Below are 15,786 nucleotides of genomic sequence, written 5' to 3'. Positions count from 1 at the left end.
GTGTCACGATTGTTGTTTGTGTACTTTTTAACTTACGCTGCTTCCTGGCAGTACTCAGACCTTTGGGGGGTACTTGAACGCACTGCACAGCGGATTGTAGCGCTGTTAGCGGAGCCCAGGCCCAGGCACGTAAACATTCCTTGGTCGCCATTGTCGGCAAGGCAACAGGCCACGCCCACCTCGAGGCCATGCCCCCCGCCCCTGCTTCGGGGCTAGAAATCATGTGCATCCACCGTACGCGCAGCGGACGGGCGCAGCGGGCGCGCCGAAGGCGCGCCTAAGGCAAGCCCGTCTTCGCCCGTCCTCGCAAAGTCTTCGCCTCTCGCCAGACTGCTCAAAAAATACATGTATACGATAGCGACCTACTGTGGTCACTCAACCCTGGTCCCAGATGTAACTATCTAGAAGGATGTATTGGTCAAACCGCCCTTCAATGCAAATTCTGCAATTTGACTATACCTGAGCCACGACCTATCAGCCACAAATCGCCTAGGAGAAGCCAAGCTTTAATTACCATCTTACAGCTTAACGTGAGATCCCTGGTTAAACACCATGCGGAGGTAAGAACGCTTCTAATAGACGAAAACCCTGATATCTTGTTTCTGTGTGAAACCCGGATGAGAGATGACCTTACGAGCATCCCTAATTTAGCATTACCGGAGGGGTTTTCCATGATCACCATCGATAGGGCCTCGAGAGGAGGGGGCATTGCTGCGATTTATAGATCGTCCTTCACATGCTCTTTCCTACCGGAAAGCATAACGGGCAGTGAATGCGCACGCTTTACTATATCCACAAGCCCTCATTTCTCTCTTTCGGGGCTATTCATATACAGACCACCGGGGCCTTCCACGAAATTCAGAGAAGAGCTTATTGATATTGCCCATGCTTTGATTACCAGCTCAGCTAACTTTACCATCCTAGGGGATCTAAATCTTCATTTCGACGACACCGATGATGTTAATATTAGTAACTTCTTAGCTGACTTAGCAGCTCTACAGCTGACCCCTCTTGTTCAAACCTCCACTCATACGGCGGGTCACTTACTTGACCCGGTGTTTACTAATATCCCAGATGCCAGAGCAGACGACCCGAAACCCATGGCCTGGACCGACCACTCCTTGATCAGTTTCTCGATCCCGAGTGTCTCCCCTCCCGTGATAAAGGCACCTACTTCATGCCTAAAACGGCCTTGGCATAAATTGCAACATCTTAACCTTGCGGATAGCCTGGGCGAGCTTAACTTGGAGGGTATGAGCGACATTGATACGTCGTATGCGTCCTTCCAGGAATGGCTCAACAAGGGACTGGACGCTGTTATACCGGCCAAGTGGACCAAGGGCCGCAACTCCCCCTCTAACCCCTGGTACGATGAAAAGCTGAAAACTATGAGGAGGGCATGTAAGAAAGCAGAACGCCAATGGAGGAAAGAATACAAGCTGGAGGAAAAAAACGCGTATCTGGCTCTGCTTAAAACATACCATAAAGCCATACGCTTAACTCGCGCAGCCTTCTTCGCGAATGAAATTAAAACAAGTCCTAACCCCATGAAAACCATTTTTAAAATTGTGCAAAAACTGCAACATGGAGATAAACCAGCCTCCCACATCACTTCTACTCAGCAATGCGATGATCTAGCAACTTTCTTCACCGATAAAGTGAAGAAGATCTACAATTCTTTCACTCATGATCTGCCAGAGGACATTAAATCTCCCAAAGTCATTGGTGAGAGCTGTGGGCTTTCCCGCATTCCAGCCATCTCTCGCGAGGAATTAACTATTATATGCAGGAAGGTTAAATCTGGCGCACCTGCAGACCCTATGAAACCAGTCTACTTTCAAGGAGCCTTGGAATTGTTCCTTCCACCCCTGACCTCTCTTATCAGCCTTTCATTTGCTTCGGCCACGGTACCCACCTGCTGGAAGCAGGCGTGGATCACACCCATTATAAAGAAACCCACCTTAGACCCCTCGAAGCCGGAGAATTACCGGCCGGTTTCATTGTTACCTTGGGTAGCGAAGCTAGCGGAGGCCCATGCGAACAAAGTGCTGAACGACCACATGGCAAAAAATAACATCCTGGACCCTTCCCAACACGGGTTCAGGCCGGGCCACAGCACGGAGTCCGCTCTCCTTAACTCCACTGAAAGCCTAGAGAGAAATCATGGACACCGGTAAAAGTGCAGCGCTGATTTTGCTCGATCTCAGCGCGGCCTTTGATACGGTCTCACATGCTATTTTACTTAAATGACTGGAAAATATCGGGATCACAGACTCAGCACTAGAGTGGTTTCGTTCATTTCTCTCAAACAGATCCTTCCAGGTATCTGCACCCCCCTTTATCTCTAAACCCCAAGAAATAGGACAAGGAGTACCCCAGGGCTCTGCCCTCAGTCCATCCCTTTTTAATCTTTACATGCAACCCCTGGCGGAAGTCGCCAAAAAATGGGATCTTATAATGGTATCGTATGCCGACGACACCCAGTTGGTCATCAGCCTCAAGGAGGCTCCCGCCCCTGAGGCCACTAGATTTAGGGATGGACCGACCGCGGTCGCCAATTGGATGACAGCGAATTGCCTCCAACTCAATGGCGGTAAAACGGAGGTGCTGATCTTGGGAAAAAATTCCAACAGCTGGAGCAATCTTTGGTGGCCTTGCGCTTTGGGCCCAGCCCCTCCTCCAAAAAAGCTGCCAAAAAACTTGGGAGTCTGGCTAGACTCTGCACTTAACTTTCAGGCTCACACTAAAAAAGTAGCCGCGACTTGCATTGGATTATTGAGAAGCCTCAATCCCATCTTAGGCTTCTTTGATCCCAAAACGAGACAACTGATTGTTCAATCGACCATCCTGGCCAGATTGGACTACGCCAGTGTTCTGCTGTTAGGAGCCAATAAAGCGGAAATTAAGAGATTCCAACGGATTCAGAATTCCGCAGCCAGGGCTATAGTAGGCCTGCCTAGAAGGTGCTCCGCGAGAGCTGCTATTCATAGAATGCACTGGCTGCCTGTGGAAGCCCGTATCCAATTCAAGGCCCTCATCTTTGCCTTTAGGATTCTGCGAGGGGAGGGACCTGAGCTCCTGCGCCCACTGCTTACGCCTTATAACCCCCAACGAAATCTTCGCTCTAAAGGACAACACTTAGTCCTGGTCCCCTACACGAAATACTGCCGTGTAGGAGGGCGCTCGTTCCGACTGCTAGGGGCTAAGTTATGGAACTCCCTCCCCCTCCATATTCGGAGCATTAACAACCTAATGGCTTTCCGCAAAGCTATAAAAACTTACCTTTTCCCCCCCCTGTAGATGTCCTCCTGTTTTGGTCCCAGTTGTTATGATGGTTTTAGCGCCGGGACGCCCCGTTGCCAGGGCAGCTGTTGCGCTCTACAAAACGTTTAACATACCATAACATAACATTCATCCCTGACACCTGGTTTGGAGCAGTTATAATACCAGTATATAAAAAGGGGGACCGCGCACTACCTAGCAACTATAGGCCTATCAGCCTTATAGATACCATCCAAAAAATAGTTGCCTGGTTGGTAATGTGCCGAATCCAGCAGTGGATAGAGGAGTCTGAGATTTTATTACCACTGCAGGCAGGTTTTCGCCCCCATACCAGCACCATAAATCAGGTGCTCAGGTTTGTGATGATCTACTGGCGGGTAGTTATTATAGGAGGGGGCACACTATACGTGGCTTTTATTGATCTTAAGTCCGCATTTGACTTGGTTCCTCACAACAAAATGTGGAGAGTCTTCATGGATGTGGGCATGCCATTGGAGTTACTAGCAATGTTAGTCAAACTACATGACTCCAATTACGCACAGGTTCGTTGGGGCACACATGGTGAAGTAACAGGTAGATTTCCCATTTTAAAGGGTGTGCGCCAAGGATGTGTCCTCGCTCCCACCCTGTTCTCTTTATTTATTAACAGGGTCGTTCAGTACTATTCCACATGCCCCACTGAAGCTCCCACCTTGGCGGGCTTGAAGATCCACCTACTCATGTTCGCGGATGACACCTTGATCCTATCTAAGACCCAAACAGGGCTACAGGTTGCCCTGTCTCGGTTCAAGGAGTTTTGTCACAACCATGAGTGGGTGGTCAATGTGGACAAGACAAAGTTCATGGTTCTCCACAAGTGTAAAGCCATTAAGGGTAAAGTGTACATGAACAATGTCCTTTTAGAACAGACTGAAGTGTTCACTTACTTGGGGATAACCTTAAATAGGAAGCTAAACTGGAAGCCACAGGTTGACATGCTAGTTCTAAAACATGCTCAGCTGGCTGGGGCTCTTATTAAAGAGCACAGGCTTTCATTCACCAGGCCAATAGCCCCCACCCTCAAGATATATAATTCTAAAGTTGCTAGTGCAATCCTATATGGCGCTGAACTCTGGGGCCATGAGGATATAACCCCCCTGGCTACTGCCCAAAACAATTTTATAAGGGCACTAATGGGCTTACCGCAATCCACTCCATTGCTGCCTTTATTTTTGGACTTGGGTTGCTTTTGCATTGAGGATCTGGCTCGATTCAGGCTTATAGGTTTTTGGAGAAGGCTTTGGGTTACTCCTGAGCTCTTCCTGTATGCCAAAGCTCTCTTGGATTTCAGGGGGGTAGGCTGCCTAGGTAAGATCAAATGGCTTCAGTACATAAAAAACACCTTGACTGAAATGGGGATGTGCATTCTGTGGGAGAATCCAGAAGTCAACCCATTTCCGTCAAAAAATGAGTTCAAGGTCGCTTATTTGGACATGGTGAAGATGAAGCGTTTTTCCTCTATCACAAGGCCCAATTTGTCCAAGAATTTCCTGATTATCAAACATGAGCTTGGGTTCAAACCATATTGGGATTTTATTTTAAAACCGTTTGATAGAAAGCTATATCATCAGTTTAGGGTAGGTTCCCTTCCGATAAAAGTTTTTACAAGCAGATGGTATTCGCCTACGACAGAAATGTGCCCTTTGTGTTTAGCACAGATTGAATCAATTGCTCACATCTTATTTGTTTGCCCGGCCTACAGGTTACCAGGGATGAAATGGCTCAAGCCTACTTGTTCCAGCCTGGGTACAAGATCTGCTATAGAGGCCCTAAGGATCCTGCAAACATGTACCCAGGAATCCATCATTGTTACTATGGCAAAATGTTTGAGTTGGGCATGGGCCATTCGGGCTAACAAACTAAAGGAACACTAACTTGTTTCAATTTTAACTTTTACCAACCTCAAGGGGTGTGTGGTAGGTTGATCTTGCCATCTTGCCGAGTCTTGATGTAGAGTCTAGTGACCTCACTAAAGACCCGGGCAGCAGTATGTCTAAACCACTGCCATAGGCGTTCTGGCATTACGACATCGATCTGTCTACAAACTATTGCTGGGTTGATATATCTCATATCACATCTTTTTAAATGTATGGATTTTATAGCGTATTAGAGCATGTTGATCTGATTTATTAATATATAAATTCATGCACCTATTATTGTGGTTCCCTTACATTAATGTCAGTTCTGTATTTGACTTGAGCTTTTTTAACTTTGTATTTTTAAACTGTTTTAACTTTGACTGTAATGTCTTTTATGATTTTTAGAATCGAAATAAAGACTAATGAACTGAACTGAACTGAATAACATGAGCGCATTGTATATTTAACAATCCGAGATGGTGGATACCATGTGGATTAATAAATACAAAATAAGTAATTTTAATAGTGCAAATTTGCTTTTTTGTACTCGTGAGCGACCTAGCAGCAAATGGCAGCTATCATGCCATAAAAAAAAATTAAAGTAAAATTAAAGTAAAAAATGTAATGAACCTTGAGGGATTTGGGAAGCAAGGGAGGACCATGTGGGGGAAAGGCACTGGGAGTGGGCAAGGCCAAGGGAGCTATGGAGGCGCTTGGGGCTGGGCAGGTAAAGGCCCAAAACAATATTAAAAAAGCAAGGGAGTGGTTGGGAAAGTAGTGGACGAGCTTGGGAGAAGGTATGAGGGAGCGACAGGGAGCACAAGTGTTGGTGAAGTAGGTCTTTGGGAGGGAAGCTGCACACAAATGAGAGAGAGAGAAAACCCATGCACTCTCATGGGTGATGAAAGTGAAAGAAAAAAATCAGCCCCCTAAGTGCAAACAATGGAAGGATATAAGTGAGTAATCAAAAGGATGGTAACGTGGTTATGCTCCTGGTTAGGGACAAATGCGAGAAGACTAAAGTGATCTATCGAATAAGAAATAAGCAAATGAGTAACAATAAAGCCAATCAATAGTAAGTAATTGATGGGCTCTAAGACTATTGCGGGTTTTTGGTATGGTGCACAAGAGGCTTTCATCTAGTGAAAGACCTAAAAACAGTGCTAACTGTTCACATTGTCATGGTGGCATGGAGGCTTGGTTAATATTTCTGTATTCTTACAGGTCAGCCCCGAAACTGGGATCTGTTCCCACAAAACGGAAAGATAATTTCCTAGATCTGCTGGAAGTTTTCTCCCATCGAGGAACATTTTTCCAATTTTCCTGCCCAGGATTGCCATGCCTAAATGGCAGAACCAGACAGAAATAAATTCGGAAGATGTGTTGGAAAGGCCACTCCAAATTGGACAGCCCTGATAACAGTGTTCACTACATGCCTGTGGGAAAACAGATTTTTAATTCTAATTAAAAAGGGGATTTAAAAAAATATTCTATTCCGAAAGGGAGCAAGCTTGGATCCTAAGAAACTTGCTGATATCTTCCACCCAGTGTCACGAAAGACCACATACGTCCCTTTAAAGTTCTATCATGTGGGCCTTTGATGCAATCCTGTGGCAAAAAAATGCCTTAGTCACTTAGGTCTTATTTACCAAGTTCTCACACAGGGCAGTGCTTTAGCCGTAAACTCTTCACTGTGCAGCATGAGAAGGAGAGAGCAGAAGAGCATCACATTTATTGAAATATGGCTCTCTCCTCTCCATAGCGCGGCGCTGAAATCAGCTGCCGTGCACCACAGAGACACCTTTGTGCCATGGTGCCAGGGTGTCTCTGTGAGTCTAGCACAGGTTTTGTACTGGAGGGGTACTCTTACAGTACAAAATACCTTGCACAGGCTGACTTCAACCCTTTTCCGACTTTGTATGTGTGCTGTATAGTGCTTACAAAGTCAGAAAAGGAAGGAGAAATTAAAGCATTTCTGCATCCTTGTGCCTACTTTAAAAGGGCAGTTTTCTGACGCCAACCCGTTACATAGTTTAGTAAATTGGGTTTAGCATCAGAAACCTTGGGTGGTTGCCTGGGAACGCCCATGCACCACCCAAGGTGCACTGCCTTGGAGTTAAGTAATACAAAGCAGCGATATGTGCTGCTTCGAGTCACTTTCACGTTATTTCAAGCGTTATTCAAGTTTATCGCTGGAAAGTAAAGTGGAGAAAAGATGTTGTGCTGATTTGCGTCACAACGGCAGAAAATCTTAGTAAATCTCCCCCAAGTGGAAGTTTGAGAAATGCATGAAAAGACCGCCCTAGATTGCGCCTGATTACAAAGTATGAACCTCGCTACATTCAAGCTGAGACTACCAAAACGATGACCACTGTACTCCAGTGTCTCCCCATAACAGTATCTGCAGAATCTAAAGACGGGAAAAGCAACTGTCAACTGTCAAATGATCAGGTGACTATTGGTCTAATAAGGCACCAGAGCTGCTGCTGTTTTATACCTTATATCCTAGGATCGCTTTATGCAGCTTCCTTACAGGGATACCATAAATGCCAGACTGCTACAAGTGGGCTCCAGATTGCCTCTTATGAAAGAAAAGGTATTCCCCCTCCACCCCCATGAAAATTGTTTAATTTTGCCTGTGGCTTTAACTTCGGGTTGCTAGAACCTAATAAAAAAGGAAACTTCAAACCTTTTTCCAAGCTTACTGTGATAATTGGCAGGCTACTAAATGAGAATAAGTATTGGTAAAGCCAGCATGTCTGGGTTTAATGTGTTAACACAGAGAGCATTAGCACATTGAATCGAGACTCGCAGGTGGGAGCCAGTAGAAGTGGACAAGTAGGGCTATAACTGTAAAGGAGTGCCTCTAGCGGCCTGCAAGCACCCGAATGGAGGCGAAAAGATACAGCCCAACAGGCAATGGTATTCAGTCAGAGATTGACTCCAGTGGGCTGAGCCAACACATGATTGACGAACGCTCAAGCCAAAGTCTGAACCAGGCTTATCAAAGAACGACAGTGACTGGAGTATCAGATCAAAAATCTACTCCCTGTATGCTGTTAGCAATAGGTCTGTTTCACAGCTGTGCTGTCAAAACCCAGACCTAAAAATACTCCTGTGGGTTCCGGAACTTACAGCCAGATTCATGAAGGGAAATTGTGCTCGCAAAGGGCCAGATTCTGAGAATCTGGGCCTTTGCGAGCGCAATTTTTGCATTTGGGATTCATCATCCCAAATGCAAAATTCGCTATTACACATTTCGCATTTTAGCGAGGAATAGCATTTAAGGAATCTCTATTTGAGATTCCTTAAATACAATTCATGAAACTTTTAAAATTTGCGAATTCGCAATTTCCGGCCGCTATTTACTGTGAAGTCTGACTTCGTGGTAAATAGCGGAAACTTAGAAAAATGCACTTTAGTGCATTTTTCTAAGTGGTATGTTACACACACACATGTCCTTTGGACATGTGTGTGCACAACATCAGGCTACATTTCCATTTCAGGGGTGCTACAGGGTGTCCTTTGGACACCCCTTGCACCCTTGAAATCGCAATCTTATTTGCGATTAGCAAATTGCTAATCGTAATTAAGGAATGACTCCCTATTCATTCCTATGGGCCTTTAGGCCCATAGGAATGAATGGGGAGTTATTCCTTATTTGCGATTAGCAATTTGCTAATCGCAAATAAGGAGGCTGTAGGAATCGCAATTTATTTAGCAATTTCTACATGAATCCCGATTTGAGAGTCCTTAATAGCGATTCCTTAATAATCGCTATTAAGGACTCGCAAATCGGGACCATGATGAATCTGGCTGTTACTGCCTTGAGGATGCTGAAAATATGGCCCGCCTCCTAAGGAGGTTACATTGTAGCATTTTAATCCGTTTTTACAGTTTGGCAGACTAACAGCCAGATTCATCAAAGGCATGTTTTGCGAGTCTGTAATAGCGAATAATAAGGAATCGCTATTACAGACTCGCAAAATGGGATTCATGTAGGAATCGCAATATTTATTGCGATTCCTACAGCTTCCTTATTTGCGATGAGCTAATTGCTAATCGCAAATAAGGAATAACTCCCCATTCATTCCTATGGGCCTAAAGGCCCATAGGAATGAATGGGTAGACATATCAATGTGCGAATCGCTATTAGCGATTCGCATTTTGATTTTGCGATTTCAAGGGTGCAGGGGTGTCCAATGGACACCCTGTTGCACCCCTGAAATGTAAATGTAGCCTGATGTTGCGCACACACATGTCCAAAGGACATGTGTGTGTGTAACATACCACTTAGAAAAATGCACTAAAGTGCATTTTTCTAAGTTTTCGCTAATTACCACGAAGTTACACTTTGCGGTAAATAGCGGCCAGAAATAGCGAATTCGCAAAAAAAAATGGTTAATGAATTGCATTTAAGGAATCTCAAATAGAGATTCCTTAAATGCAATTCCTCGCAAATAAGTGATTTCGCAATTAGCGATTTTTGCATTTGGGATGATGAATCCCAAATACAAAAATTGCGCTCGCAAAGGGCCAGATTCGCAGAATCTGTCCCTTTGCGAGCCGATTTTCCTTTCATGAATCTACCTGTAACAGTGCCAAGTGAAATTCTTGTGACTCAAAGTAATTCTGCTGAGATTTAGGATCCAAATTACAAGATCATATCTCACACTTGGGAAGAACCACGCTTAAGAAAACAAAAGGTGATGGGAGGAATGCTTGCCACTGGCAATCACTCAGGTAGCATTTCAACCCACCATTCTTTTGCCTAAAATGCCACCTCAGATTAGACTCCATCAAATTTACAATCAGGCCCTGCCCTCCTCCAATAGAAGCAGTCAAGCATGAACTGCCAAGCCGGTTCCTCTCTGATCATAAACACAAGGAAACCAAAACTGGATTCGGCCTAGTTGGTCATATTCAGTCCAGTGCAGTTTGGTTCCTGTGCCCAGTCAGCATGGTACCCGTGGCTGGGCATACAATTGGCCACGCTGGGCGTTACGTAAGACACAAAAGACGATGAAAGGGATGCTTGCAAAAGAGTATATAACCACTGGACCTCGTTCAGGGTAGCATTGCCACACATCTTTTTTTGCCCACCATGCCACCTCAGGATAGACCCAGCAACTGTTCGGTCGTATTGCCACGACCATTTACCAATCTGGGAAAGGTTTCAGAGAAACTGACGCTGTCTGGAATTCAAGAATGCTGATAATAATCCAATGTCTTTAATAAAGCACAAGCATAATTGTGTTCAGGTGTGACCAGAGCAGGTCATTTTTTTTGTTTTTGCATTATAGTATTTACAAAATCCATTACGAAAAAACAAACGCCTTACATTCTTAGATCTAAACATGCATTCAGCAAACCTGACCACCTAAAGATGCTCCAGTCACTGGAAGTTTGTTGGGACAGCAAAATGTCCCTTGGATGGCTCTGAAGCTCGAATTCACCATAGCAAGCATCTGCTTTTTCAGCCTGGTCTCACCACAAATGATCAAGATGGAGTTTTTTTAGATTGAGACCCAGAGTGGGACTCTCCGATCTAGTGCGCCTTCTACACTGAGCGTGATAACCATCAGCTTGCTGGGCTACAGAAGACCGGCAGTGGTGGTAGCTATAGTTTATCAATGACACAACAGGGCTTTTAACCTGCCTGTGCTAAGAGTCTATTTTTAAAGTTGTCTACCTTTCCTCTGCAACCGAATACTTTACACATCCATGTGAACCATGTATTTTGCATGTGTTTATTGTTTTATGCATATAGCATGCACATATGGAGCATGTCATGTGCCACCCTGCCTCCCTGTTGACACAGACATATGCTCAACTGGTCTGAAATAATGTCTTGCAAATGTATCCACATTTCACCAATCTGCTGCTTTCAAAATATTTTCCAGGCTTCCGCCAAACAAACACCACATACTTGCTATTGCACCCGTGATGGAATGAGCTCTGAATTGTTCCATATGTGCACCTGCATGTTCCATCACACATCTCACCCACCTAGAGATTGTTGCTGTACTTACCACTCTATGTGGTTTAACCCGTTTGCTGCTTCGAACGTTCTGCGCCAGTGCTGAACGTTCGAAGAAACGGGTGCGGCCGCGTCAGCCAACGGACGTGCGCGGCACTGGCAAGGTAGTGCTCGCGACGACCGTTGGCCGACGGCAGCACTAAAGGGGTTAACAAACAAAATCAGCAATTGATGCTCACCATCACTTCTATTCTCTGCAACTCTGCACTCATACTCCCTCAAACAATCTCCCACACACAACTTCTTGCACTCTTCATACCTAGGATAAAATACAGAAGACGACATATTAGTTCTCTGATGTATCTCAAAAAACACACCATCCGGAATGAAGTATCTATTATTAATCTTTAAACACTTCACATCAGACACCCTTCTAAATGAAATCAAACACAACAATGTCGCTAGCTTAATATAAATATTCTTATTGCTCAAATATCTATTCAAAGGCCAGTCAATGAACAGTTTCAAAACTAAATTCACATCCCACATAATGTCATAGAGAGCCTTAGGAGGGGAAACAACCTTTACAACGCGGTCATTAGATCGCAATACCTTTACAACGCGGTCTTTACAACAACCACGTTGTTAGAACACTATGCCATTACTACGCAAGTTGTTACATCGACTTACAGTAGATGGCACTCTAACATAAGGAATAGTATACTTTACTATTCCAACACCTTCCCTACTGTTGCATAAGCTGGAGTTGGAATAGTAAATTCTACTATTCCTAATGTTAGAGCACCATCTACTGCAAGTCAATGTAATGACTTGCTTTGTAATAGCATTGCGTTCTAACAACGCGGAAGATGTGTAAGTATTTTGTGAAGTTCATTGAGAATATTGTTTAGGAGTTGTGGCTCCTAAAAGGAATGATGAGTGAAGTGGAGCAAATTCAACAGAAGGAGAAAGTAAACATGTGATTAGAGATTAACCTGAAAATTTGCACTGCACCTAACTACTTGGTGTGCCGAGTTGTCTGGTGTCGGTCAGGCCGACACCTGAGTGGAAAACATCCATGTTGTTTCTAGCTGCCCACTACATTTACCATATACTGCAAAGTGACAAATGAGTTATGAATATGAATAATCATGTAACACTGTTTCTATTTTTGTTTTCTGTTACCAAGAAAATACCAGTCCACCAACTGAAAAATGCAAGACAGGAATGGCATCGCCTTACCCTAGCGGATATTTCTTACAAAATATATGGCATCCCGTTTTCTGCAATATGGTGTCCTACAAAACTGGTGATGATTATCTCAACTGCTTGCAAAGAAAGCGTCTTTATCTGATCGGAGACTCCACCTTACGTCAGTACATAATGTACTTTACAGAGCATAACAAAAGTATGTTTTTATTCAATTACATTCTGAATTTCTCATTATGCCTAATTCTTAGCAGCAGCCTATGTAGGACGCGTTGTGCCGTGGAATAAATCGTACTAAAATGTAAGCTACTGTATATAGCTACATTAACACCTCTTTTAAGTTTATTATATATTAAAACATTTGAATTTGGAGCCCTTCCTTGTAGACAGCGGAGTACTCCGGGCTTCTATCGGGTCGGTAAAGCCCGCAGAGCAACATTCTAATGTTGTTTTTGTTCACAGCTACTGCTGTGAACAAAGGGGCATATTAGCAACAAATAGCGATAATTATCGCTAGTCGTCGCCGCCTATCGCCGGATATTATTGCAGAGATAACGTGCTATTAGCAACGTTTATCTCTAAAGCGATAAAATATCCGGCGATAGCGGCTCAATGCGTGAATATCGCTGGAAATCCAGCGATATTCAGGCATTAACGCTAATGGGGACTTAACCTGAATATCCACCTCCCATTGGATATACAGGTTAAGTCATGGTCTGAGAAGGCGTTAGGTTCTAGCGATAATCGCGCTTAGCGCGATTTTTTTTATCGCCTCGCCTGCCTTGCTAATAGGGGATAGCTGGGTTAGCGACTGCTTTCAGTCGCTAAAAGGTTGGGTACGCCCACTTTGCATGTTATTAGCGATAAATATCGCTGAAATGCAAATCGGGCCCCAAACCTGTAGCTATCGCCTACAAGCTGTCGCTAACTGCTGTTAGTGACGGCTTGCTAATAGGGCGATAAAAATATCGCCACTTTAGCGGGAAAAAGTCCCACTAAAGCGGCGATATCGTCCTTGCTAATATGCCCCAAAGTCCTCTCGGAGCCCGAAGGGATTTAAACCCCCTCTGGCTCTGATAGACCTTTATTTTTAGTAATTTGAACATTTTGCCCTCTAGGGGTGGAATGTTCTAATAGCCTTAGAGGCTCAGGCCTTTAACGCCTAAGCAGGCCTTTACTTGCCATAGATCCCGCTAGGTCGGGCTCTAAGACTATATTACATTATTTATCCTGCCTCACTTTTCAGATTAAGGAGTATCAGTAATTAAATGTGCATATTCAATTGTATTTAAAATATTGTACACAATACTTTACAGAACTAATGTGTAATCTTTTCGGAGTCAACAAAAACGAGGCAATTGTTTTAGAACCTGTGCCTTTGAGTTTAAATTTTTAAGACTCTCTCACTTTTACGTGTAAAAGACGACAATAAATCCAGGCAGCAACGTGTTGATTGGCTCTTCGCACTTAAAAAGTGACTCAAACAATTGAAAATCAAAAAAACAGCTCCCATAGGAAACTCAAAGATAGTCTTAACCATCCACAAACCAGCTTCCACTTCTAATACCAGATGGTTTTATGCTTCTCTTTAACTATGCACAGCGCTCAGTTGCCTTTTTGGCAAGGCTTGCGCTATAGAAATACCATAAACAAACTGAAAAAAATTGTGTTCAAATGACTTTAAATAATGAACGTAAAAAGGAAGCTCTTTGAATTGCATTTACTCATTCACGTATAGTCAACCGTTGGACAACTTTGAAATGGTCCTTCAGATTTTCAGAAGCTCTTCATTTTGGCGCACCACAACCGTTCTCCTTCAGGTCACAATGGTCCGGAATGGTAATTGCTTAAATACGGTGTGAGCAAATCTGACCTATTATTGCGTTTGAATGCACACGCACACTTTAGTGAGCAGTCCTTTAGTAACATTCACTATCGGCCACATGCATCATTGTTGCCGTTTGCGATTCCTAAATTGCGAAAATGAAGGAATCGCAATTTAGAAATCGCAAACGGCATTCATGAAAAAATCGCAACTTTTTTTGCGATTCCTTATTTTTCCTTAATTGCGATTCACAATTTGCGAATCGCAATTAAGGAAAACCTTCCCATTGATTCCTATGGGCCAAAAGGCCCATAGGAATGAATGGGAAGGCATTCACATTTTGCGATTTTCAATTTGCGAATTCGCAAAATGTGAATGCAATTTCAAGGGTGCAGTGGGGGTCCAAAGAACCCCTCCCTGCACCCCTGAAATTTAACTTTAAATGCAATTTACACACACACGTGCCCCAAGGACATGTGTGTGTGTAAATTAAAACTTTCAAATATGTAACTTGTGCATGTTTGAAAGTTTTCGGTAAATTAGCATGAAGTTCAACTTCATGCTAATTTACCCCTTCCAATTTGCGAATTCGCAATTTAAAAACTTATCATGCATTGCATTTAAGAAATCTCAAATTGCGATTTCTTAAATGCTAATGCAATTTTAGAAATCGCAACATGGTTGCGATTCCAAAAATTGCGAAAAGCATGATGCATCCAAAATTTGAGAATTGCATTTGCAAACGGCCGAACATTGCGATTCGCACCGTTTGCGAATGCAATTCTCAATGATGCATGTGGGCAAAAGAAGTTCATGCATTCCTTTGTTTTATTGCACGGTTCATTCCGTCTCATAATCGCCAGATTGCCGTAGACACAATGATCAATTCTCGATTGTTCTATGTGTAGACCTGTGAGTGTAGGAGGTTCAATCAACATTACTGGCTGCCGGGAAAAAACAAACTAATTGAAAATACTGCACAAGCTCTCGGATAATGCACTATTGATAGCAACACCCTGCGGAAGATCCATAGGTAAATTTACAATACATTAGAAAACAAAATTGGCAGTGCCGGCTCGCATAGGGTGGGCAGCGGGGCAGGGGGGTGCAGGGTGGGGGGGTAGTAAACTCGTACATACGGAGGAACGTAATTATTACGGAGAAGATTTACAAGTCCCTTGCGCCACTTTTGCGTCACTTTTCCCATGTTAAAAATGATGCAAAAGTGGCGCAAGGGGCTTGTAAATCTGCCCCTACGTTTCTCCATTTTGTCGTATGTCCGAGTTTACTGTCCCCACACCCTGCCCCATCTCTGCCGCACCACCCCACAGCACCCCCTATGCGAGCCGCCACTGAAAATTTGACACCAAGAATACTTGTCCTGTCAGCTCTTGTAGCTCTAACCTCCTACGACTTCTGAAAAGACACAGTGCACAACCAAATGAGGGTACTTCTTTGTGACTCTAGGCCCGCATCTCTGGCGCTCTTTGCAGAGTGCCCTAATGAGAGACAAAGCTCCTCCCCTTCAACACGTCTTCTGTGCTAGCTGGAGCCCTCATCCTAACCTCGCGAGAAGCCTGTAAATGAGATTA

At 44.0% G+C, this 15,786-nt stretch overlaps 1 protein-coding gene across 1 annotated transcript in view; it reads left to right on the top strand.

Moving 5' to 3' along the window:
• LOC144823339 (NXPE family member 4-like) overlaps positions 1–15,786 on the top strand; it is a 92,886-nt gene that overhangs the window by 19,671 nt on the left and 57,429 nt on the right. The window contains exon 4 of the mRNA XM_078681788.1: positions 12,350–12,568. Within this exon, the coding sequence (XP_078537914.1) occupies positions 12,350–12,568 (219 nt within the window). The remainder of the gene's footprint in view (positions 1–12,349; positions 12,569–15,786) is intronic.

The sequence above is a fragment of the Lissotriton helveticus genome, chromosome 3_1, assembly GCF_964261635.1.
Source record: "Lissotriton helveticus chromosome 3_1, aLisHel1.1, whole genome shotgun sequence".
Taxonomy (NCBI): Eukaryota; Metazoa; Chordata; class Amphibia; order Caudata; family Salamandridae; genus Lissotriton; species Lissotriton helveticus.
Note: the sequence above shows the minus strand (reverse complement) of the source record. Positions and strands in the feature narration are given on the sequence as shown.